This window comes from Natator depressus, chromosome 5 (genome assembly GCF_965152275.1).
Source record: "Natator depressus isolate rNatDep1 chromosome 5, rNatDep2.hap1, whole genome shotgun sequence".
NCBI classification, from domain to species: domain Eukaryota; kingdom Metazoa; phylum Chordata; order Testudines; family Cheloniidae; genus Natator; species Natator depressus.
The window spans coordinates 29395721-29420568 of record NC_134238.1 but is presented as its reverse complement, the minus strand read 5'-3'; the positions used below and the strand labels follow the sequence as shown (position 1 = coordinate 29420568).

The following is a 24848-nucleotide window of genomic DNA, read 5'->3' as shown; positions in this document are numbered from 1 at the left end:
AAAAGAACTGATCTTCAACTATTTCTTGTGTTTGGTGAAAAGCTAGGCTTTACATTAACATACTACACCACCTCTCCTCTTTCACCAAAGAGGGTTACCATATCCATGGAAGGAAAATCCTGCTTGTCTTTTGTAATGTATCTAGCTTCTTGCCCAATAGGCCCGTGATGGAATACTGGCTCCCATGCCATGTATTTTTTTCCCGAAAGTTTCTGCTTCAGGGCTACTGTGTCACAGAACGAGTTCCAGAGCTTTAATGACCTTCTGAACTAGCGGTTCCATCTTGTGGGCCTTGTATTGAATTTTGCTCCACTTGGCATGTGAAAAACACCTATAGTCTAAATATTTAAATGTGCATATGCAAGACCATTGGGGGTGGTGTGTGTTCGGGGGATTTACAAGAATACTTTAAATAAGTTATGCTTGATTATGCCCTTGCTCCTTAGCCCAGGAGGGTGCTGAGGTAACAATTGAGCTGAGTGAAGTCTGCAAAAGATATCGATGAACACACAGTTAAATGAGAGCCATGAGTTCACTTCATCAGTATTTATGTCCTTTTTATCCATGGTCATCATGAACTTTCTTTCTTTTTCTCCTGCTGCTTATAAAAAGTTTCAGTCATCCAACCATGCACGAGAAATAATACCATGTGATTTAGGTGTCCAATCCCCCATATCGAGTAATTGCCCAGTTCTAGTTACGAGTAGCAAGGACATGACATCTGCAGCCTGGAAGGAGTAGGAGCCATCAATATGTGAGACTACTCTGCAGAAGTTCACACATCATGTTCAGTAAAACCAATGAGTTCCATGTACCACCAGTATATCGGATCTGCTTTATCCTGAAAATAGTGTAAAAATTTTTAAAATAAAAGGTCTACAATTCAGTTTTACATATAAACCTCACAGGGACAGGTTCCATTGTTCAGGGACAAATAAAAGTTCAGCTTCAGTAAGAAGTTAATGCATCACTGAAAAATCTCAAGGAATAGATTATTCTCCCCCCTTTTTTTACCCCAATGTAAGCCTGCTAAAACCTGACAATTTTTTAAAAATGCACCTCATAATTCAGAATTTTTTCTATTCCACAGACCACTGCAGAGCTGAGAATGGATTGCCTCATCTTACAGTTATCTTGTCTGTAACTGCAACAGACAAGACAGCAGTTGTGTGTGTGTGTGTGGGGGGGGGGGGGAAGGGGTGGTTTTTTTTTTTTTTTTTTTTTTTTTTTTTTTTTACAGTCAGCTGTATCTCTGGAAGTATTTAAATTAGATGACTCATTTGGCTGCTACTATGGAATTTTCTTTAACTTTTTTTTTTCAAATCTACAAACAGCAAACTCCTCAGAGCAAACTGTCAATTCAACATGCAATGTAAGAGTCAGCAGACTTTACTGAAAGGGCAGTACAAATGTGTGATTTGATGACATAACGGATCACGCCAAACAACTGCTAAAGAAAAGTGAACAGATGAAGCACACTTACCTGCGGTGTTTAGAGAACAGAATTAAGAACATCACCACTATCAGCCCAAATGTTCCGAAGACGATAACCAAGAGCCATGGAAACTGAATTTCTGCAACAACATAACAAAATCATATTGGCAGGAATCTGCAAGGCTTTGCTGTGACCTTACATTTAACTTTCCCGTCCGTTCCAAAGGATTCCACAAGTTATATATTTTACAGGGCTGTTGGTCACTCAACCAAAAATTCTGCACAAAAAACAAGTAAAAATGTCCTTCCAATCTCAACCCTTTTAATATTGCGTTTCATAAGTCCAATTCAACACCTCGAAAAGATGATGAAATTTTCTATTATAGAACCAAATCCTGGCAAACGTAGCATGGGCAGAAGCACTTACATGAAGGGCATAGCTACGCTAGACAGTTTACAGCTACGCTGCTGTAAGCTCTCTAATGTAGCTGCTCTAAGTTGATGGGAGAGAGCTTTCCCGTTGGCTTAACTGCTCCAGCCCCTGCAAGTTGCAATAGCTATGTTGGTGTAACTTATATCGCTCAGGGGGTGATTTATTCACAGCCCCCCAAGCGACAAATTATGCCAACATAAGCTGTAGCATAGACATAGCCTAAGAAGGAGACAGATGCATGCACCGAAGGCCTTCTCAGGGCCGGACAGCGGTAGTATTGCCAGCAAACCTTGCCGCAGGGTTTATTTTACTGCTCTTCTAAGCAAGAGAAGAGTGCTCATTGATGGGAGCAGATGCCTTCACTAGACCACTAGCCATCCTCCTTTCTGAGCAAACCATGCCCTTTGGCCCAGGCAGTCACCCAACAGCATAACATGATGTAACAGCCAGCATGCGCCTCTCCACAAGGCCAGGCTGGTCACTTATGTTTTGAGTAGTATCAGTTGTACAAAGCAAAAATGACAAGGAGTCCTTGTAGCACCTTAGAGACTAACAAATTTATTTGAGCATAAGTTTTTGTGGGCTAGAACCCACTTCATCAGATGAACAAATTTATTTGGGCATAAGCTTTTGTGCATCTGATGAAGTGGGTTCTAGCCCACAAAAACTTATGCCCAAATAAATTTGTTAGTCTTTAAGGTGCCACAAGGACTCCTCGTCCTTTTTTTTTTTTTTTTTCGTTTTTGCTGATACAGACTAACACGGCTACCACTCTGAAATTGTACAAAGGTTGATGGCTTTTTAGCCCTGCCTTGCAGCCTGGCACATGCAAGGAGAGAACTTAACATGTGTGGTATGATAGGAATGAGAAACCATGCTGATAAGTGAAACATTCTTCTTAAATAATTGCACTCTCATTCTACTGTAGCTCTGACTGTAAAGGGTAACAAATCAGGAAAACACATGGAAATCTGTTCTGGCTGCAGCCCTTAAGATTCCTCTGATTCCCTGTTTTAACTTTAGGCTTCACTCATTTTTCTGGCCAAGAACGATTGAACAAGGAGCTTTAAAACTTGTATGTAAGAACATAAATATAAAAAATATTTTCAGAGACCACTTTTCCCCTTCAGTTAATGGCTCAGCTTTTTGATCCTTAGGCCAAATTTTCAAGTTTGGGTGCTTGAAATTAGGCACCTAAATCCATACGGAGACACCTAAATAACAGGCCCCATTTGAAAAGGTACAGAGCACCCAAAAACTCCCACTGAAGTCAATGGGATTTGTGGATGCGCAGCATCTTTGAAAAATTAGGTGCCTACCCAAGGATTTAAGTGCCTAACTTTAAGGCAAAAATTTTCAAATCTAACTTTATGCTCCAAAACTGAGAAATGCCAAATACAGAACTCAGATCAGCAAAGTCAGAGGTACAGGTGCACCCATATGGCTCAGCTTCCAGAATCCGGTCTTTAAGGATGAAGGGAACGCAGCAAGCACAGTGTATTTGGACTTTATTAAGGTATTTTGTCATTCTGTTTCCACAAAATCTTACTTGAAAATTTAATTTGAATTGACATGGGTAGGAAGAACAGTACCATATGGACAGAACACAGGCTAAATGTCCATAGAAACTGTCAATATAAATAGTGGAGGGGAGGTGTCCAGTGGGATTTTGAAGGGATCATTGTTTGGTTCAGTTTTATTTTACATCTTGTGGCAAATTGCCAGCACAATTATGATGGGTCCTGAGCTTCCTTTTCTGGTGGGGGTGGGGGAGGGTTCAGGGTGCAGTTTCCTGCCCCTGAACTAGGGTATCTACTGTCCCACTAGTAACCCAGAGAAGGAGGGACCCGGGCCCGCCCTCTACTCCGGGTCCCAGCCCAGGGACCCTAGGGATAGTGGCAAACCACTTGAACTAGTGCTTCTTTCCCCTGGGCTACTTCCGTCTCCTGCTCTTCAGCTTGTGGGGCTTCCTGCCCTCTCTCTGCACAAGCCGGCTGTCTCTTTACCTAGGGTCTTGGTCTTCTAGCCAGCCATGGCACTTCTCCAAACTCTCCTCTACTTCAACTCCTCCAAACTGCACTCTGCTCCAACTCCTTCCCCTGGCTGATTGAAGCAGGGGGTTTTTATCAGGTGACTGGCTTCAGGTGCTTTTAATCTATAGCAACCTTTCTTCCCTCAACAGGGAATAAGGCTTCTCCTCATCCTGGGGCTTACATCTCTCTCCTATATCACTCTCCTGCTGACTTCTGGCCATGCTGTATCACAATCTCTACTAGTGATCTGGAAAAGAGAGTAAAACAGAACTAAATAAATTTGCCAATGATACCAAGTTTTGAGTTGGTAAATTTGCAGGTCAGGCCCAATGATGTTTCAGAATGATGAGTTCCTTATTTTTAGATAAAAAGAAATGGGAAGGCTCATATCAGCTGTTTGCCCATTTTTAAAAGAGTTTTAGAAAAAGAAAGAGGAGCAGGAGTCAGAAAGTTACTATCCCTTGCCACCTCTGGCAGGCCAGGAGGAAAGCAAACTGCTTTCACAGTGTAATTGCCCTTCTCTAAGCGTGTATGGCATGAACTACAGAACTCATTAATAATCCTAAAATTATTTTTATCTCTGCAAAGCTGGGAAACAGCCCCACTGAGTTTGTTTCCGAATCTGTCCTTCCTGTACCACAATGCAAGGATCTTCTGCTGTGCCAGAGCCAGTCTCACCAAGTGTTTTTTATTGCAGTCATTTGAGTTTCTAGCGTATTCAAGTACTAAACACTAAGGAGAGGAAGCAATGGAAAGCAGGGCAATGTTTAGAATGACACTTCATTGCAGAGTTGTTCTTCCTCACTTACCTTCATTACACAGAACTGAGCTAATTGAAGAAAGAGACACATAAAGGGCTTCACTAAACACCCCAAATTTTTCAGAAGCACGTTGTCTTGATCGGACTCGAATCTCATAGTCTCTTCCCAACTTCAATGAGTACAATGGAACTACTGTTGCGAGCACAGGATCCAGCTACAAAGACAAAATGACTGATACTAGTTGACAAATACAAACATCTGCAGGCATTTTTACTTACATGGAACTTCTGTGTTTACTGTTCAGAGGTATAGAGGGTATATGTCAAACTGCAAGCCCTTTTATTGTTCCAACACTATTCTACTAACTTCCCAATGAAAACTGTCTTGTTAAAAACAAGAGGACATATTGGAAATATAGAGGCATGGCTGTAAGGGACCTTGAGAGGGCATCTAGTCCAGTTCCCCACGATGAGGCAGGAGTAGGTATACTTCCTAAACCCCATCCCGGATAATACTATGCTCTAGAGTCCACACTTCAGCACAGATCTTATGAACTAAAATTTTTTAAACTCTTTTCTGTGCACAAACACTAAACTCACTGCACATCTTATAAACGTACTTATTTTAGGAATACTGTGTAAACCCCTCCCCCCAAAAATCACAGAGTGAATAAAATGTAATGGTAACATATGAAGAGTGGGAACAAATTTCAGGAATCAAGACGCTTATATATAAATATTAACCACAGATCTACCTGCCTTGGTACCTACCTTTGTACACGGGCCCCATCCCATAGTATCTGAACACCTCCCTTCCTTAAGACCAGTCTTCCTCCCTTATATAATCTATTTCCAGTTCCAGCATCAGAATACCCAAAAATAATGAAAATGTGCTCTAAATACAATTCCCTCTGGTGGGAGTTACGTTGAATTTATGTTTGCAGAACCCAGTAGTATGATTGGCAAGAGTGAATGAGAGTCAGAAAACCAGACAGAGTGGAATAGATTAGCCTGAAATCATTTGGCCAAAACAGGATTTATGATCCCACAGATTTGGAATAAGTTTGTGCTTGAACTGTGCAATCTAAATAAGCTGTGTTTGCCTAAATGTGTACTTTAAAACACATTCTTTCTGTTGTTATGAGACTGTGGTCTTTGGACCACAAGTACCCCTATAGGTTGAAATATCTTGAGAACAAAGCAGTCAGGAATTGCGGTGTTGGGAGAGGAGAGGCTCCTTCCTGTACCCTGTGGTCCACAGGAAGAAGTTGAGAGAACCATGCTATTAGGTCTTACTGACTCTTAGCACACAAAGCCAATCACGCTGGAAGGCAGCTAAGAACACAATCCAAAACTAGTTTAGCTTGCTTGTTTCATACTGTAGTTGTATAAATCCAGAAACAATGAAATACACTGGATTTTCACACTATGGCTTAGTGTCTTTTCTTTTACTGAGGTACACCTTGGAGTAGGTCCCTAATGGTGGAAAATCTACTAGAGACTGGAAGGCTGTAGTGGTAAAAAGTGGTCACAATCTCTCTAGTGCTGGAGCCCCACGGGGCCAATGTAACCTCAAATATAAGTAATGCTGCCCTGAGGATGCACTGATTGAACCCATTCTCTTAACAGACTCACATGGGAAGGATAGTATGAAAGCTTGATCATAATGTAAAGCTGGCCTTCTCCAGCAGAAATTCAACAGGGAAGGCTAGGCAGCAACAATACCATCTATCTTCCTTTGCACAGTTTTAATCACACTGTTAAACAATAACAGAATACAAATTTAAATTCAGCATGGATGCATGCCCTTGGAATGGTGGTCGAAGCATGAAGGGACATATGAATTTTTAGCATACCTGGCACGTAAATACCTTGCAACGCCGCTACAACAGTGCTATGCAAATGCCTGTTCTTACTTTTAGATGACATTGTAAATAAGAAGCAGGCAGCAGTATCTCCCATAAATGTAAACAAACTTGTTTGTCTTAGTCACTGGCTGTACAAGAAGTAGGACTGAGTAGACTTCTAGGCTCTAAAGTTTTACATTGTTTTGTTTTTCAGTGCAGTTATGTAAAAAAATGTCTACATTTATAAGTTGCACTTTCACAATAAAGAGATTGCACTACAGCACTTATAAGAGATGAACTGAAAAATACTATTTCTTTTGTTCATCTTTTTTACAGTGCAAATATTTGTAATAATAAATAATATAAAGTGAGCATTGTACACTTTGTATTCTGTCTCGTAATTGAAATCAATATCTTTGAAAATGTAGAAAAACATCCAAATATTTATAATAAATTTAAATTGGTATTCTATTGTTGTTTAACAGTGTGATTAAAACTGCGATTAATTGACAGTCCTATTCAGAACTACAAGTCAAGGATTACATTGTTTGCTCCAGTTTTCTGTACAGAGCGGCCTATGGAAGACTGGACTTTTACAATTTGTTGCCACTGCATGCTTGCAATGTCCTGCCTTATTCTTTGTGCCATGCAGCTTTACTCTCCTTCTTCACACCTTTCAAGAGTCACTTCTTTTGTTTTACCTTCCATTGCTAATCACTACTTTGGCCTTTATTCTTGATCATGGTATCAAGTTAATGATAGATGGCTTAAATGCACAAATTGGCAACAACTCTACTGGCTGGGAAGGAGTCATGAGCATAGCAGCAGAAGGCATCCTAACTGATAATGGTGAATGGCTTTTGAATCTCTGTGGCACAAACAGCCTAATGATAGGAGGCGGTCTTTTCCAGTCAAAGAGGATTCCCAGGCTCACATGGAGATCACCAGACAACATGTCTGTCAATCAGGTAGATGATGTATGTATAGCTAAGAGATGGGCATCTTCTTTGAGGGATGTCAGAGTCAGCAGGGGAGCAGATGTTGGCTCAGATCATTATCTTTTAGTGGACATGTTATAACAAACTCAAAAAGATCATGAAGGCAGACAAAAAGAGTGTTATAGCAGTGGATAAGTTCAAAGACAGAAACACACAGCAGATTCCAGATTGCTTGTAGCAACTGATCCAGTGTTTTCTAGGACTAGGCTGATAAAAGTCTGGAAAGCAAATGGTGGAACTGCAAGAAGGCCGTCGAGACAGCACAGGTAGTAGTGGGCCTCCGAAGAGGGCAGAAGAAAGAATCATCCATTACATCTGGAACAAGGGAACTGATTGAGGAGCAGGAAGCTTTGAAGGCAAAAAAGGAACAGTGCAAGATGCAGGCAGAACTTTTAGAAGTGGATGCAAGATAATAGAGTAGAAGACAAAGAAATAAATATATTCAGGCAAGATGGAAATGCCAGGATTCAGAAGGCTGCAGAGGCATAAGCAGCACTACAGGGTGCAGACTTCAAGCAACTCTAAGGAACAATGAAAACCTCTCAGGAAGAACCAGACCATCAGGGAAAATCATGGACAGAAGCTAGACAATAGAAAGAATATTTCCATTCCATATTAAATTGTCCAGAGCTGACGATCATGCACAGGTTCATGAGAAATACCAATGCTAAGCTAGAAACAGAAGAGGGACCAACAATGCCCGATGAAATTAAAGTCGCTATCAAAGAAAGGCCTTAAACAAGGGAAAGCTCCTAGTGCTGACAGAATACAAGCAGAGATACTAAAGTGAGAGGTGAAATTCTGACTGAGGAGCTAAGAAAACTAATAAAATATGGGTGAAAAAACAAGCGCCACAAGACTGGAAAGATGGCATTACCGTGACATTGCCAAAAAATAAAGGGTGACCCCCCCCCGCCCCCATCCAACCCCCCGCTCCCTGTCCCCTGACTGCCCCGACCCCTATTCACACCCCCCACCCCGACAGGCCCCCCCGGGACTCCCACGCCTATCAAACCGCCCCCCTGTTCCCCGTCCCCTGACTGCCCCCACCCCGAACCTCCGCCCCATCCAACCGCCCCTTGCTCCATGTCCCCTGACTGCCCCCCATAACCTCCTGCCCCTTATCCAACCCCACTGCTCCCTGCCCCCTTACCATGCCGCTCAGAGTAGCAGGACTGGAAGCCGTGCCGCATGGTGACGTAGCTGCGGGGGAGCGGGGACAGCAGGGGAGGGGCCAGGGGCTAGCCTCCCCGGCTGGGAGCTCAAGGGCCGGGCAGGACGGTCCCACGGGCCGAATGTGGCCCGTAGGCTGTAGTTTGCCCACCTCTGGATCATACCATGCAATTGTACTAAGCATGCTACTGTACAGAGAAGAGACTTGGCTGATGACTGGTTAACAAAAAGTGATAGGAGGCTGCCTATCACAGCTGGCTGAGGGAGAGAGTATAAAGGACATGGAAAAACAAAACAACAAATGTGAAAGCAAGGGAGCCAACAGAGCAGGACATGTGAGTGAATATCAAAGAAAGCAGGCTCAGGTGTTTGGGCCATGTACGCTGTAGGGAAGAGGGGAGACATGCTAAGCAAGCATTGCATTGGGTACCCAACGGAGGAAAGAGAAAGCGGGGAAGGCCAAGGAAGAACTGGGCAGAAGACAGTGGCAGAGGACATAGAATGTGCTGGTGTCAGCGGGGAAGAAGCACTACAACTAGCAAGGGACCGTAATCAGTGGAGGAACTGGACTGCCTGATGTGACAGCAGCACAGATAAGGTCTCTAAAGTAAAGACTTTTTTAGCTTATGAGACTCATGGTCCTTCTGCTTTAATTTAACCCCCCTTTTCATGATTTTTTTAAAACTAGTGTCTGTCACCTGCCCTATACCAAAAAAATCAGCAAGAGAGATGTAAGCTCCTCCCCTGTTGACATCACTTATATTTGCATGCTAAGCACTATATATATTGCTACATAGTCTTGTTTAAAGCCACTACATTACTACCTCCCAACACAGATAATATTGGAAGGCAAATAACTCAGACCAGAAGCAGCTCAGATTACAGTTTTATAGACAGTGATTAACATGTTCTTTGGGCTTCTGATACTACTATTCACTGAAAATGGAGTAACGCACGCAGTTTGAAGCTAAAAAGGCATGTGTCCAAACAGAAGACTTCAAGGGCATATAAAAGACAAATCAAATTGTTTTTTTAACATGTATTGGGGAAAATTAAAAATATATATACTAACATCTAGAGGTCTTTAGAAAAAAACAAAGAAGGAAAAATTTTCCAAGGCACAAATGGTAGTTAGGCACCTAAATTGCCATGTATTTGAAAATCTTCCTCAAAAACCTTGCAGGTGATCTTTAAGTTGTTCTTAAAGGGATAATGCAAGGTATATTTTGGTCCAAAATAAAAATGTAATAAAAATAACTGTTTATAAAACCAAGTAACAATAGTTAATATTTCATTTTTTGAAAACTATATAATTCCTTGGAAATTTTTTAACACATTTCTTTTAAGTCTTTGAAATGTAACATTGCAACATTGTGCTAATGCATGAGAATTTGAACTTAAAACTCAGCAGATACTGATTATAAAATGAAGTGAAAACTATTACATTTTCACTTTCCGAAATGAGAAAAATGCAAGAAAAGTCTGATTCAAATTTCTTTGAGTTTCAAAAAGATACGATATTGTTTGTGACAGAAAAGATCAGATTTTTTAAAAAATATTCATTTTAATTTGATAGTATCTTAGAAAAAAGCCAAAGTGATTAAGTTCTATTGGGGAAGAGATGGCCAGCCCTCTGTGGAGATAGAGGTGGTTAGGGACTATTTAGAAAAGCTGGACGTGCACAAGTCCATGGGGCCGGACGAGTTACATCCGAGAGTACTGAAGGAATTGGCGGCTGTGATTGCAGAGCCCTTGGCCATTATCTTTGAAAACTCGTGGCGAACGGGGGAAGTCCCGGATGACTGGAAAAAGGCTAATGTAGTGCCAATCTTTAAAAAAGGGAAGAAGGAGGATCCTGGGAACTACAGGCCAGTCAGCCTCACCTCAGTCCCTGGAAAAATCATGGAGCAGGTCCTCAAAGAATCAATCCTGAAGCACTTACATGAGAGGAAAGTGATCAGGAACAGTCAGCATGGATTCACCAAGGGAAGGTCATGCCTGACTAATCTAATCGCCTTTTATGATGAGATTACTGGTTCTGTGGATGAAGGGAAAGCAGTGGATGTATTGTTTCTTGACTTTAGCAAAGCTTTTGACACGGTCTCCCACAGTATTCTTGTCAGCAAGTTAAGGAAGTATGGGCTAGATGAATGCACTATAAGGTGGGTAGAAAGCTGGCTAGATTGTCGGGCTCAACGGGTAGTGATCAATGGCTCCATGTCTAGTTGGCAGCCGGTGTCAAGTGGAGTGCCCCAGGGGTCGGTCCTGGGGCCGGTTTTGTTCAATATCTTCATAAATGATCTGGAGGATGGTGTGAATTGCACTCTCAGCAAATTTGCAGATGATACTAAACTGGGAGGAGTGGTAGATACGCTGGAGGGGAGGGATAGGATACAGAAGGACCTAGACAAATTGGAGGATTGGGCCAAAAGAAATCTGATGAGGTTCAATAAGGATAAGTGCAGGGTCCTGCACTTAGGATGGAAGAATCCAATGCACCGCTACAGACTAGGGACCGAATGGCTAGGCAGCAGTTCTGCGGAAAAGGACCTAGGGGTGACAGTGGACGAGAAGCTGGATATCAGTCAACAGTGTGCCCTTGTTGCCAAGAAGGCCAATGGCATTTTGGGATGTATAAGTAGAGGCATAGCGAGCAGATCGAGGGATGTGATCGTTCCCCTCTATTCGACACTGGTGAGGCCTCATCTGGAGTACTGTGTCCAGTTTTGGGCCCCACACTACAAGAAGGATGTGGATAAATTGGAGAGAGTCCAGCGAAGGGCAACAAAAATGATTAGGGGTCTAGAGCACATGACTTATGAAGAGAGGCTGAGGGAGCTGGGATTGTTTAGTCTGCAGAAGAGAAGAATGAGGGGGGATTTGATAACTGCTTTCAACTACCTGAAAGGGGGTTCCAAAGAGGATGGCTCTAGACTGTTCTCAATGGTAGCAGATGACAGAACGAGGAGTAATGGTCTCAAGTTGCAATGGGGGAGGTTTAGATTGGATATTAGGAAAAACTTTTTCACTAAGAGGGTGGTGAAACACTGGAATGCGTTACCTAGGGAGGTGGTAGAATCTCCTTCCTTAGAGGTTTTTAAGGTCAGGCTTGACAAAGCCCTGGCTGGGATGACTTAACTGGGAATTGGTCCTGCTTCGAGCAGGGGGTTGGACTAGATGACCTTCTGGGGTCCCTTCCAACCCTGATATTCTATGATTCCATTTGAAACAAAGGGCATTTGCCAAATGGAAAAGGAGGCAGATGGTAAGGATGCAAAATTCCATGCAATGGAAATAAAAGAAAACAAAGTGAATACTAAAAGTATTACAAATGCTCTTTTAAATCAATGCATAATTACAAGAATTTTCCACAGAATTGCATTCAGAAGTACATTTAAAATGTAAGCAATTTTAAAGGGTTAACCCAAATGTATAAAACCCAGAAATTTCACAGACTAACCTGAAAATCTGATATCCTGGCATCAAACTAATATTGTTGTGCCAAAAAATAAAAATAACAGATATAATAGAATAACTTGTTTTTTGTAAAACAGCTAAAATTTAGGAAACTAACAGAAGATTATTTTATTACAGGAAAATTTGAGATCACTGATAATAATCTTACTTTACATTTATCCACAAGGATCTCAAAGTCTTTTATTATTATCACATGAGCCTATTACCACTTCATCCATCACTAAGATATAACTACTTTTGGGGGAGGAATTAGCAGCCATCCTGCAGGGACAACTCCACTCAGCAGGACTGAGGAGGGAAAGTGCAGGTTAATTTCTCTAAGTAAACAAAAAAAGTAAATTGTCAAATTAGAATTTGGCCATAATATCAGGATCAAACGCTCTTGTGAAACATGGCCCAACATGTTTACCAACCACACAAGTGATCAGGAGCTTGGTTTTATGTCTTATCTTAAAGGCAGGACTTCCAACAAAAGATTGTGCAATTTAGCACAGCCTTAGAGAGAAGAGCGAAACCTGCTACACCCCCAATACTATCTGGGTTTTCTTTGGAGATCTCCCATTCAAGTGCTGACCAAGCCCAATAGTACTTCACTTATGAGATCTTACAAGATCACAACCAAAGTTGGCCTGCCTACAGGCTGTAGAGAAATATTTATATTGTTTGTTAAAGGCTTAGGGTATGTTATCTCATTGTATGTATTTCCTTTCTTTCATATTAGCAGCATAAACATTTTAGGGCCAGACTGTGGCTACTGAATCACTGTCCACACTAGGGAGGGAGTATGCTGCATCTGGAGCTTCAAGGAAGAATTCTGGAGAATGCACAATGCAGCGGCACCCAATCATTACCCTTGCAACTAGTGCAGCACACGTTCTCCTCCATGCCTTGCTAGTTACGCTGCCCAGTGTAGACTGCAAGCAGGGCAAAGGCCTACCATCACCTTGCCCCCTTTCAGGTGGCTACTGCTAGTAAGGAGCATTGCCTGTTTTACGCAAAAGGGAGCGCTCACTAGTTGCCCCAAGGAGGCATAAATGGGGGAGATTCCTTCCAGAACCAGGCACAAATGAGCTCTTAGTATATTACAATTTTTTAATATATAAATGTTTCCTTCATACCTCCCTCCATTTCGTCTCATTTACTTCTTTGTACTGCAGCTCATACTCCAGCGTAATCCACCCCTTCTGAACGTCGGCTGATGGTGGTGGATCCCATCTCACTTGGATGTCTGCATGGATCCCGGTCAGGCTGGTGTTCAGTAGAGTCCAGTTGAGACCGACAGGAGGATCAGGTTGTACTGTTTATTTAAACAGCGTGTTGGAAATAAAACAGTTTTCAGTCTGAAATCACTATTCTTGCTCAACACTGTTCATGATTAAAGAAGTATTTGAACCACACATACAGTAATTCCAGTCTCAACCTACAAATTAATATAAAAATTACTGAAGATTTGATAACATTCATTTGAGTCAGACATTTTGCACCTAAATCTCAGAGGGCCCATCACACAGCCCTGATGCTGAAAAAACTCCTGCTGACTTTAAGGATAAAATCCTGGCCTCATTAATGTCAATGGCAAAACTTCTGCTAGCTTTAATAGGGTTAGGATTTCACCCTAAGATTACATAGGAATTTAGGAAAACCAGATATGTATGTTTCAGAATTTTGAAACTCTGGGCCCAAAACTTTCCCTGAACTCCTAACTAACAACATTTTGCTCATAATATTTCATGGATTTATATTATATTTTAAAGCTAATCTGTGCTGAACTGTGCATTTAAAAGAAAAGAAAAAACAAAAACAACCTCCCCCATACCAAAGGAATTGAAATCCATGGGAGTTTTCCCCTCTATTGGAACATTTTCCTAGGTTATATTTTCAAGCTTTATACCATCTACTTTTAAAAGATTATTCTTTACCACAGTGTGAATTTAAATATATAAAACTCCCAAATTAATGAAAAGAAATCATGGTAACCAAGCCAATGTATTTGATTATACGTATCATATTATAAAAATAAAGCAGTGTAAAATATATAATGGAAATGTACCTATTTCATCAACACTGAAGCATTTTTCATCTAACACTTCATCTTTATTGATAAGCTTAACACAATAAGTTATCCAAATAGAGGTGTACGATGTGTTGAAATAACAGCTATTTTCTCCAGCAGTTACATAATCGGGACATTCTTTCCATTCTTCATCATTCCTAGAATTACAACAAAACACATATTACAAGGTGGCTAGTGGCAAGTCACAGCTAGTATAGAAATGGAAATGAGGAATCATGTCCGTATTGATCATGTTTTATAATAAATTACCCAAAGCCACCTGAAGCCATATGTATATGATCATGTGGCTATTTTTATGGGCTTTGGTGAAATTCCAAAAGAGGCTGTTAGATTATATTGTTATGCTGGAAGGTATTAAACATCTGCTATTAATCACAGGCCTGGGTAAAGTTGGTGTGTGTACTAAGCACCCTTCATTCAGGCTAAGTGGAAGGAGCAATTAAATGTTCCTTTGTGTAGTGAAAGATGAAACAGTAGAAGCCACCACCCAAAACACTGGCCAGCTTCTCCTCCTAACAGAAACAATCCAGCAGACTCCAAATATTGGCTACCAAGTCAGGCAAAGGGGCAATGATATTTCTCTAGCTTCATTTTCATATGGCAAGTCTGAATAATGCCAGGATTTTCGAAGAAAAATGGCAAAAGTCTTCAGTTAAAACAAAATGAAAAGACTCAAACTAACAAGAGCTTGTCCCCCGAACCATTACATATATTTGTAGGTATACAGTGAAGCTGTTTTGGATTTTCTGAGGGAAGAATGGATGCCTCTACATTTCTGATGCATCATGTACTGGGAAAGAATCAGATTTGAATTGTTGAAACCAGTGTGAGGAAACAAGGCAGTTTAAAGTAGTGGTGTGATAGAATACTGAGACCCAGTAGCTGATCCAGCACTCTGATCACTTAAACAATAATTAGCTCCACCCAGAAAGTCCTGATAGAGGAGGAGAAGCTGGGGTTTGGTGAGCTAAGGAGCAAGTTATCGCACGAGTTGGGGATAATTAGTTAGATGTAGTTATATGTGCTGCACAGGGACTGTGATGGGGACTTGGTGGTGGTAATATTAATAAAACTCAGAGGTCTTGACAAGCAAGAGGTGTCCAAGATTGTTTGTGAGGGACCTCAGCATGGGAAAGGAGCCTGCCCTGTCACTGGTTGCTAAAGACTAAATGGGAAATTTAAAAATCAGAACAAAACTGTACAAACACTGGGCCTCCTGATTCTTCCTTCTGCCTGCTGAGATAGGTGTAGGGAACAGTAGGAGACAGCTTGCACCTCTCCATTCATAGGGATGCCAGGCGTTACTTGGTCACAGCAGTCCTGAAGACTTCCCTAACTTTTTTCCTGACTTCAAGGAGCACTTGAGAATGGCTGGGGCATAAGGATGCCATGACTATACCTAGGGTGGCCTGGCACATCTCCTGCACCAGGGGCTTCTGTTTGAGCTGGTGTAGAGCCAACCTAATGCCAGGTCTTTGTGTGGTAGGGAGACACCCTGCACAGACTCTTTCATGGGGATAAGGGGGTTCCAACACTTTGCACAGCCCAGGATGATGATGAGCTTCCCTCTAGATTTTTGCATGTGTGGAACGTGATAGAATTTCTGCAGTGGTTTGCTGGAGAGCCCTTAATAGTCAGTATCTGAAATCAGTTTCATTTCACCTGAGTAAAGTTCATAAAGGAAGTTTAAAAGCCACTGGAATAGCTAACAGAATTTGAAGAGAAAAATAAAACAGTTGTTCCTTTGTCTTTTATGCTGGATGAGAACTCTGCAGAAGTTCATAATTTTAACAAATTACGCTGCTCAATGAAACTTTTTAGAGGAAGATTATGCCCACCTGAAATGTAAAACAAAGCCAGAGACATAGTTAAAGACATTTATTTTAATTGCACTCACTGATGTCTTTAACTTCATTGTCAAGAGATGTGAAGATACATTTCTTTCTTCACAAAACAGAAAATATATTGTGGAAAACAGTCTTTAATAGTCTGATGTTTGCCGGAAAAATTATAATCCGGTTTCTCTGTTCATGTAGCTTGTAATACTTGAAAACAGGGTATATGTGCGCTAGAAACTGACAGACCACTATATCACAGAAATACTTCTAATTAATCTTTTCTCCATTTGATTGCAATTCAGGCTGTAATGGGAGCTGAAACAGACTGGCACGGGGTTACCCAAAATGCAGCCTTAGGTTATATGTTATATGAAAAAATAAAATGTGGCCCACATCTGTCCTCTCCCAGAAACAGTAGGGTTAGGACAAAAGTAATCAGCTATAGGCTTTTGTTGCTGGTGAAAAACAACAAGCAAGTTATATTCAGGTATCAAGAAAGATACAAGTAGAAGCAAATATTGTGAATGTGTGCTATTTTTTAACATGAAAATTAAGCAAAGCCCTTGGGCTCCTGGCAAGTAGGCACTGAGGCCCTTGATATTGCAAAGTTTGGCCACCTGTGGCTTAAAATAATAACCCTCTACCCAGAAATAATTTAGAATATGCTATATTTCCAGCATGCAAACATACTGCAATGCCCACCAGCAGAGATGGAAGCTATGCATATGTACCAAGAAGAAAACATATCTCCATATGGCACAGTCCTTAAGCAGGTTTCAGAGTAGCAGCCGTGTTAGTCTGTATTCGCAAAAAGAAAAGGAGTACTCGTGGCACCTTAGAGACTAACCAATTTATTTGAGCATAAGCTTTTGTGAGCTAAAGCTTATGCTCAAATAAATTGGTTAGTCTCTAAGGTGCCACAAGTACTCCTTTTCTTTTTGAGTCCTTAAGCAGGCATTAGACAAAACTTCTAGTACCCTGAATTACATTATAAGAATGTGGTCAGAAACTTAAAGGCAAGAAAATTCATGGTTAGCAATTCTATTAATCACCTAGTAGCCCAATGATTATGTAATAATCAAATGGCACTGCTACAACATTCCCTGTCCCTTGAAGTCTTAAATTTAGATTGGTTATCTTTCTAAACAATATGCTCTAGCTCAACCAGAAATTATGGACTTGATGCAGGAGTTACTGCATGAAATCATTGACCTATGCGATACAGGAGGTCAAATTAGGTGAACTCAGTGTTGCCTTCTAATCTATGAACATACAATAAGTGGCATTAAATGCAAATGTGTATAACAACATATCTTAATGACCTCTTTTGCCATTTAGTTCAATTTTTTATTACATCATTCTTGTTTCCGGTAAGAAGATAAAATGTGTGATATGTCCAATTTGTGTGGAACTGTTATATTGAGTTATTAAATGGAACCTACTTAGTCTTTATAGCTCATGCTTTACAGTTGGACACACACAGAGATATCACAATTATCTGATAATCATTTACATTAGATGGAATAGTGGCATCCCTGAGCATTTAGGATTCAAAGGAGTTCAAACTAACAGTTGATTTAGGAAGCTTCTACTAAAGCTTGAACCAGAATTTTAGATGGGCCTGAAGCAGACCCCCAGATGTGAACACAACTCAAACTTGGTAAGGTTCAAAAACGTGGCTTTAGTTTCAAAGCTGTCTCTTAGGTTCATAGGGGAACAAACGAAAACCCCATATCCTAAACCTCTTCCCCAAACTGTGGGGTGTTCAAATTCCAGATTCTGCACCTTGGGCCTATTTCTACTAAGAATGTTTCCTTTGGTGTTTAACCCATTCTTTCCCAATCCATATTAGTCATTGCATTATACCTGACAAATAACAGACATCTTTGGTTTCAAAAACATTTACTTAAACTGTGCCTTCTTAGCCTTTTTTTCATGATATGAAATGAATTGCTTTGCATTTTAATGAGTGACTGTTAGGCATTTCAAATTGCATACTCTCTTTACCTTCTCATATACAACAGTTGTACTGTTCCTGGAGTAGTGAGGTTGTAAAAATCCCTATCTGTCCAATGACAAGAAAATGTTTCCTGTTCAGGTGATCTGCACTTGATGATCTGTGGCCGTCCCAAAATAACTAATGAAAAATGGGAAGAAAAAGAAAGAAATGAAACAAACATGTAAAACCAGACAAATACCGTGCTGAAATCCTGGGCTCCACCTTAACAACCACCATCTTGAGATAAAAAAACCCCACAGTGTATTGCTATTATTGTTACCGATAAACATGGATGACTTTGCCCCCCAGTTGTTTGTACACACAGCAAGGTACACACTAGAATGTGAGCAGAACACAACTTCAGATCCAAACTCCCCTTATATTGTGAGGGTGTTCACCATCCAAACATAAAGTCATATAAACATTTTGCAAGTGATGCAGATCCTGATAATGGGCCAAATCAAAAGCTCTGATCTAACACGGTCAAACTACAGAGTGTTTGAAATAAGATCCAGGGTGAAATTCTGTCCCCTTGAAGTCAATGGGACTTTTGTTATTAACGTCAATGAGGCCTGGATATTACCCCCAGACTTTCCTACTTGCGTCCAGTGAGCCTCATTCACTACACAACCCTGCCTGATTTACTATCCAGCCTGGACACTGAATAGGGTAGGTAACAACAGCCACTAAAGCAAGATGAAATAGGAATGTGGTAACAACAGTCACTAAAGCAAGATGAAATATTTTCAAGGAATAGTAAATCCTTTTGACCTAAACAAAATATTTGTTTTCTTGTTTTTTGGTCTGGTGAGAAAAAACTAAAAACAATTCAGTTTTGCTTCTAATACAATAATTTTATTTGTTTTTTATTTTTGGTTCAGCCAGTGAACCAGAAAAATAAATTATTCACTCAGTTCTATCTGTGATCATGGAAATAGAGATTATAGTAATGCATATACACAACAGGGCTGGGTGGAGTAAAAACTTACAAAAGCAACCTCTTTCATCTCCTAACTTTATTTTTATTTATTTTATTTGTTTATGTTTATTTCAAGACTATTTTTGAATAAGTTGATCCTTCAACGGCCTCAAGAGTTTTTAGGCATGAAAGAGATTTCCCTACAATACATATGTGCTCAGTTTCCTGATTTGTAATTTATGACTTTGTTTTTTACAATCAGTGCCAACGTTTGTAATACAAATTTTTCTAGCTGATTGCCTCTAGCCGCTGTGTCAAGTTTCCAGGCTCCACAAGAGCAAGTCTTAGTGATCACAGGAAAGGTTGTGAACTTGACTTACATAATGCTTGGCACTCTTTGAGCAAGTCTCCTTTGCTTCCCACTAAAAAACAGTTATCAACATGTAACAGAGCCCTGCATGAGCTCTGTCTCCTGAACATACTGTACCAAAACTGTGATACACAATAGCTAAATTAATTTAGACAAAGTGAGCAGGTTTAGGCTACTGAAGGTAAAGGTTAAAGACATTAATCTGGGAATCTCTCAAGATGAGATTTAAAACAGACTAAAATAGCAAAACAAAACACTGAGTGAGTATTCTTGTTTTCCTACTTGACCATACCAGCTAAAGTATAAAAGATGCAGTCAGCAAAAATGTTCACTCTGTGCACTTTAATGGATATTAGACTAGTTAGTAATCTCAAACTTGCTAAATATTCAGGCCCAACAGCAGAAGGTATTATGAAGTAGGGAACACTCCAGTGACTCTGTGGCTTCCATTATAACCAAGCACATCTGGTAAAAAATTCCTAGTCTCTGCCTTGGGGATCAGCACAATGTACAACTACTACAGTCATGATACAAAAGCCAAACAAACTCTTCAGATCCTGCTGTTTATTTTGTTATGACCACATATTAGCTATGGTCTGAGCTCTGGCTCAGTTGGAAGTAGCTGCTCCAATACAGTAGCAAAACCAGTGCATTTTATGGAAATAATTGAGAATGCAAGCATGTCACCTATCTCTTGTGATTATCTAGCTTCATGTTCTTTTCCATATAGCTCAGTTTCAACCGCAAATATGGTTTAGCCACTCAAAAACAGTATATTACTGTAACTACAGACTAATGGAAACAGTATGTGTAGCCAGCCCTTTAAACAAAAAGCTATGTACATTAAAATAGAGGGAAATCAATCCACAAAGGACTGAGCCCTGACAGAATACTGAAGCCTAAATTTCATTAAGTCTGTAAATTTCAGTCTGTAAATGAAATGTGGTACATCCAAAAGTAGGCCACTTACAGCTTGACTCATGGCAGAACTCCCACTGACACCAGTGCTCACAAATCTTGGGAGAAAGGCCAGTCCTTGCCTACAGACAGCCCCCCAACCTGAAGCGAATACTCACCAACAACCACATACCACACAACAGAACCACTAACCCAGGAACCTATCCTTGCAACAAAGCCCGTTGCCAACTGTGCCCACATATCTATTCAGGGGACACCATCACAGGGCCTAACAACATCAGCCACACTATCAGAGGCTCGTTCACCTGCACATCCACCAATGTGATATATGCCATCATGTGCCAGCAATGCCCCTCTGCCATGTACATTGGTCAAACTGGACAGTCTCTACGTAAAAGAATAAATGGACACAAATCAGATGTTAAGAATTATAACATTCATAAACCAGTCGGAGAACACTTCAATCTCTCTGGTCACGCAATCACAGACATGAGGGTCGCTATCTTAAAGCAAAAAAACTTCAAATCCAGACTCCAGCGAGAAACTGCTGAATTGGAATTCATTTGCAAATTGGATACTATTAATTTGGGCTTGAATAGAGACTGGGAGTGGCTAAGTCATTATGCAAGGTAGCCTATCTCCCCTTGTTTTTTTCCTACAACCCCCCCCCCCAAGACGTTCTGGTTAAACTTGGATTATTGCTGTGCACATTGTAAGATGAGCTATTGCCAGCAGGAGAGTGAGTTTGTGAGTGTGGTTTTTGGAGGGGGGTGTGTGTGTGTGGGGGGGTGAGAAAACCTGGATTAGTGCTGGAAATGACCCACCTTGATTATCATGCGCATTATAAAGAGAGGTTTCAAAGAGGGATGGGCTATTACCAGCAGGAGAGTGAGTTTGTATGTGTGTCTGTGGGGGGGGGGGGGGAAGGGTGAGAAAACCTGGATTTGTGCTGGAAATGGCCCTACTTGAAGATCACTTTACCAGCAGGAGAGTGGGGTGGGAGGAAGTTTTGTTTCATGGTCTCTGTGTGTATATATAATGTCTTCTGCAGTTTCCACGATATGCTATGCATCCGATGAAGTGAGCTGTAGCTCACGAAAGCTCATGCTCAAATAAACTGGTTAGTCTCTAAGGTGCCACAAGTACTCCTTTTCTTTTTTCTTTTTACGAATACAGACTAACACGGCTGTTACTCTGAAACCTGTCAGTGTGCTAATATTACTTTGAAAAATGATGGTATACTGCTCTGGATCAAGGGCACTGTGTGGATCTTTGCACTGAAGGATTGTGAAGGCAGGTCTACTGTTCATTCCCCCTTCAAAGAGTGCTGGGATAAACTTTGTCTTTCAATCTGAAACTCTCAATTTCTTCTTGTAATAAACTGACAGTCATTGGTGGGCATCTTGGTAACTACAACAGTAGCATGACGCTTTTCCCTTGCAACTAACAATCAGTTATTTATGTCCTCTTCAAAGGCTTGAAAAGCTCTGAGTATTGTGGGTTGCCCTGCTAATCTATTTAATGTAGCCTTCTCAAGATCATCTGGTTTTATTGTACCAAAGTGTATGCTGTCCTTGATGCTGTCCTTGTAGCGCTTTCTGGGACGGCCTTGATTCCGATGCCCTTGTGCCAATTCTCCATAGAAAATTTTTATGGGGAGTCGATCTTCAGGAATCCTAATGATGTGTCCAACCCAGCATAGTTGGGCTTTAATTAGCCTGGCCTCGATGCTTATGGCATTTGACTTTTGGAGAAGCTCCAGGTTGGTAATTTTGTTCTGCCAACGGATGCCCATGCTGGTGTGCAGAGACTGCATATGGAAGGCCTCTAGCTGTTTGATATGCCATTTGTATGGTGTCCAGGTCTCACAGCCGTAGAGGAGAGATGTGAGCACAAAAGCATGTTCCCTACTAGATGGGATCAAAACTATTCAGTTGTTTGTCACAGGTCCTAAACTGCTAATACAGAGAGGAGATTATCCTTTAGCTCAAGTGTCAGGGTCCTGTGCTTTTTGAGCAACAGGATCTGAGGTCTTTCCCCACTTTCACCATGAAATTTCAAGTGGCCATGGATTTGTTATGTTAATATATTTGTGTAGTGATGTATTAGAGGCAGGTAGGGAACAAACTGATCTCCACTCCCTAACCTAACTACTGCTCCAAAAAAAAAGTAAAAATCAAAGTATAAATTCTTAGCCTGGGTTTCAGCCAACAAGCCTTATGTACTGAACACTAAGAGAGGGCTTTATCCTGTACCCAGTAAATTCAATGGCTAAACTCCCATTCACATCCAATGGGAGATGGATAAAATCCCTAGCATTTCCTAGTTTAGTTTCTCCTTCGGCAGATCTGATGAACAAGCAAATACTTTGATTACAAAAGAAAGCAGATGTTTCTGAACTAGATGAGATTAAGAAGCTCTTCTTTATTTAATACAGGGTTCTGGTAGATGAAAATGTAATGTAATGTAATGATGCAAATGATATACAGAATCAAGCTACCTGACCATAACAGATGCAGAAGGCCATATTCTCTCTTAAAAACAAAAAACTTCTGGTTGTCTATTTAAAAGGTTTTTATAAATTACAAAGACAAGTGATAATGCAGAACAAATCAAAAACAGAACACACACATAAGAAACGATGGACAACATGTTCTAAAAAATAAAGTGGCCTTAGGAAAAGATATTTTATGCAACAGGAAGTACTACTTTCATTTAAGAAATTCTCAAATTGATCACAACGTAGAATTAGGGGAGCTTAATGGAGTAATATGGAGGAGAAAGTAAAGGAAACAGCTAAGTGGGAAATAGACATTAGGAGCTGAGAGACTATTTATTGTAGTTGGGAGTTCATATAATGAAACTGAATGCTCAATCTGAATTTACCCCTATCCACTAAGGTCAATCAGTTTGGTGTTTATTTTAATGGAAGTAGGATGATGTCTACTATGCTGGATATCAAGAGAACATGTTCTGAGATTCTAACTCAGTGACTCTTTCAAGATACACAGAGAAATGAACAGTGCTGGCTATCAAGTAAAGGCAACTTCAAATATACATAGCCTTGTGCTAATAAACTAATAAGCACCAAATATGGGGAAACTGGAATTTTCTCTCCAGATGTGGTAAACAGATACAATAACACTAGCAAAGTAGGCCACTTTCTAGTCTATCACTAACTAGGCTCCAGGTAAAACCCTTGCATGAATGGATAGCAGTAAGGTTCTGGATCAACTCCCCTCCTCCATTTGGGAAATGGTAGAACTTTTTTCATGAATGTAAATCAGCAATGGAAGAGATCCCTTTGCATGACAATGCCTGGAAGAAAAAGCAGAATGTTCCTGTATCTGAAAAATTAAAGGTTTTATTGCTGAGGCTTGTTGATGTAAGGCAGCTTACGTTGACCTAACTCTGTAAGTGTCTACACTACGACGTTGCTCCTCCTGCTCCTGTAAATCACTTACTACACGACCTAATAAATCTACCTCTGTGAGAGGCGTAGTGCTTAGGTCAGTGTAGTTAGGGTGATCATTTCATTGCTTACGTCGACAGTGGGCTGTGAGTCCCAGGGTGGAGTGGGGGACGCTCTGGCTGTGAGCCCTGAGGGGGCTGACAGCTTGGGCTATAGGTCCCAGGGTGGGGCTCCAGCTGCCAGTGCCTCACAATGCCCCACATAGTTAAATCTATGGAAGCACTCCTGGTGAGGATGCACACCACCTACAGAGGAGGCGTAGTGTGGCCATGAACCACTGCAGTAATTACTGCGGTGGCTGTACATTGACTTAACTTAGGCCGACTTAATTGTGTAGTGTAGACAAGGCCTAAGATGGTTGGAGGAAAGGGCCGAAGAGGAGAACATTCCCAGCACCAATTTGCTGCCAACACTTAGGATATCAGAATGGCCTTTTTACAAGGTTTCATTGGTCATTTTTGCCTCAGTGGCACAGAAACTCTTGGCTACTACATAGCTGCAGATATACAGAAACAGAGTTAGACCAACTCTATTGTATGGCAGTATAATGTGGGTGCTGAGGAACACTGAAGAGCAGTGGATTGAAGTTTTCAATTTGTAGCCTATAAGTATAGGTATTTGCCAGGTAAGACATATGAATAAGTTAAGGCAGTAAAGCAATGAGCCCTACACGCCTCAGGCCTGTAAGATAAACAGCTTATCTAAACAAGGCATAAGGCCCAAAGCCTTACATGTGCAGTTAACCAGGAGTAACCTTGGATCATAAGCTATCACAAGACAGAGTGCTGTAATGACTAAACTGTTGACAGGTAACCACAAGATGCTAATTTATACCAGTTTGGCATATTTTAAGTTAGGAACATCGGCAGATGTCCCACCACAAGAATACCAAGGTAACGAACTGACATACATGCTAATAAACTTGAGGTAATAAACCAGCCAATTAGCCTATGGGAGAAGGGCACCCCAACATTAGTAGGGTGAGGAAATACAAATAAGGAAAAGGGAATGAAATCCCTATTGATTACGCATGAGTAAGGCTAAGATTTTGTCATGGTTATTTTTAGTAAAAGTCACGGAAAGGTCAAAAGAAATAAACAAAA

General features: G+C 40.8%; 1 protein-coding gene across 3 annotated transcripts in view; it reads right to left on the bottom strand.

Moving 5' to 3' along the window:
- The window catches only part of GHR (growth hormone receptor), a 209417-nt gene that overhangs the window by 3815 nt on the left and 180754 nt on the right, over positions 1–24848 (bottom strand). For all 3 annotated transcript variants that reach the window (XM_074952511.1, XM_074952510.1, XM_074952512.1), the window contains 5 exons: positions 18075–18204; positions 14206–14366; positions 13274–13452; positions 4710–4875; positions 1484–1574 (listed from right to left, as the gene is read on the bottom strand). In XM_074952511.1, the coding sequence (XP_074808612.1) occupies positions 1484–1574; positions 4710–4875; positions 13274–13452; positions 14206–14366; positions 18075–18204 (727 nt within the window). The remainder of the gene's footprint in view (positions 1–1483; positions 1575–4709; positions 4876–13273; positions 13453–14205; positions 14367–18074; positions 18205–24848) is intronic.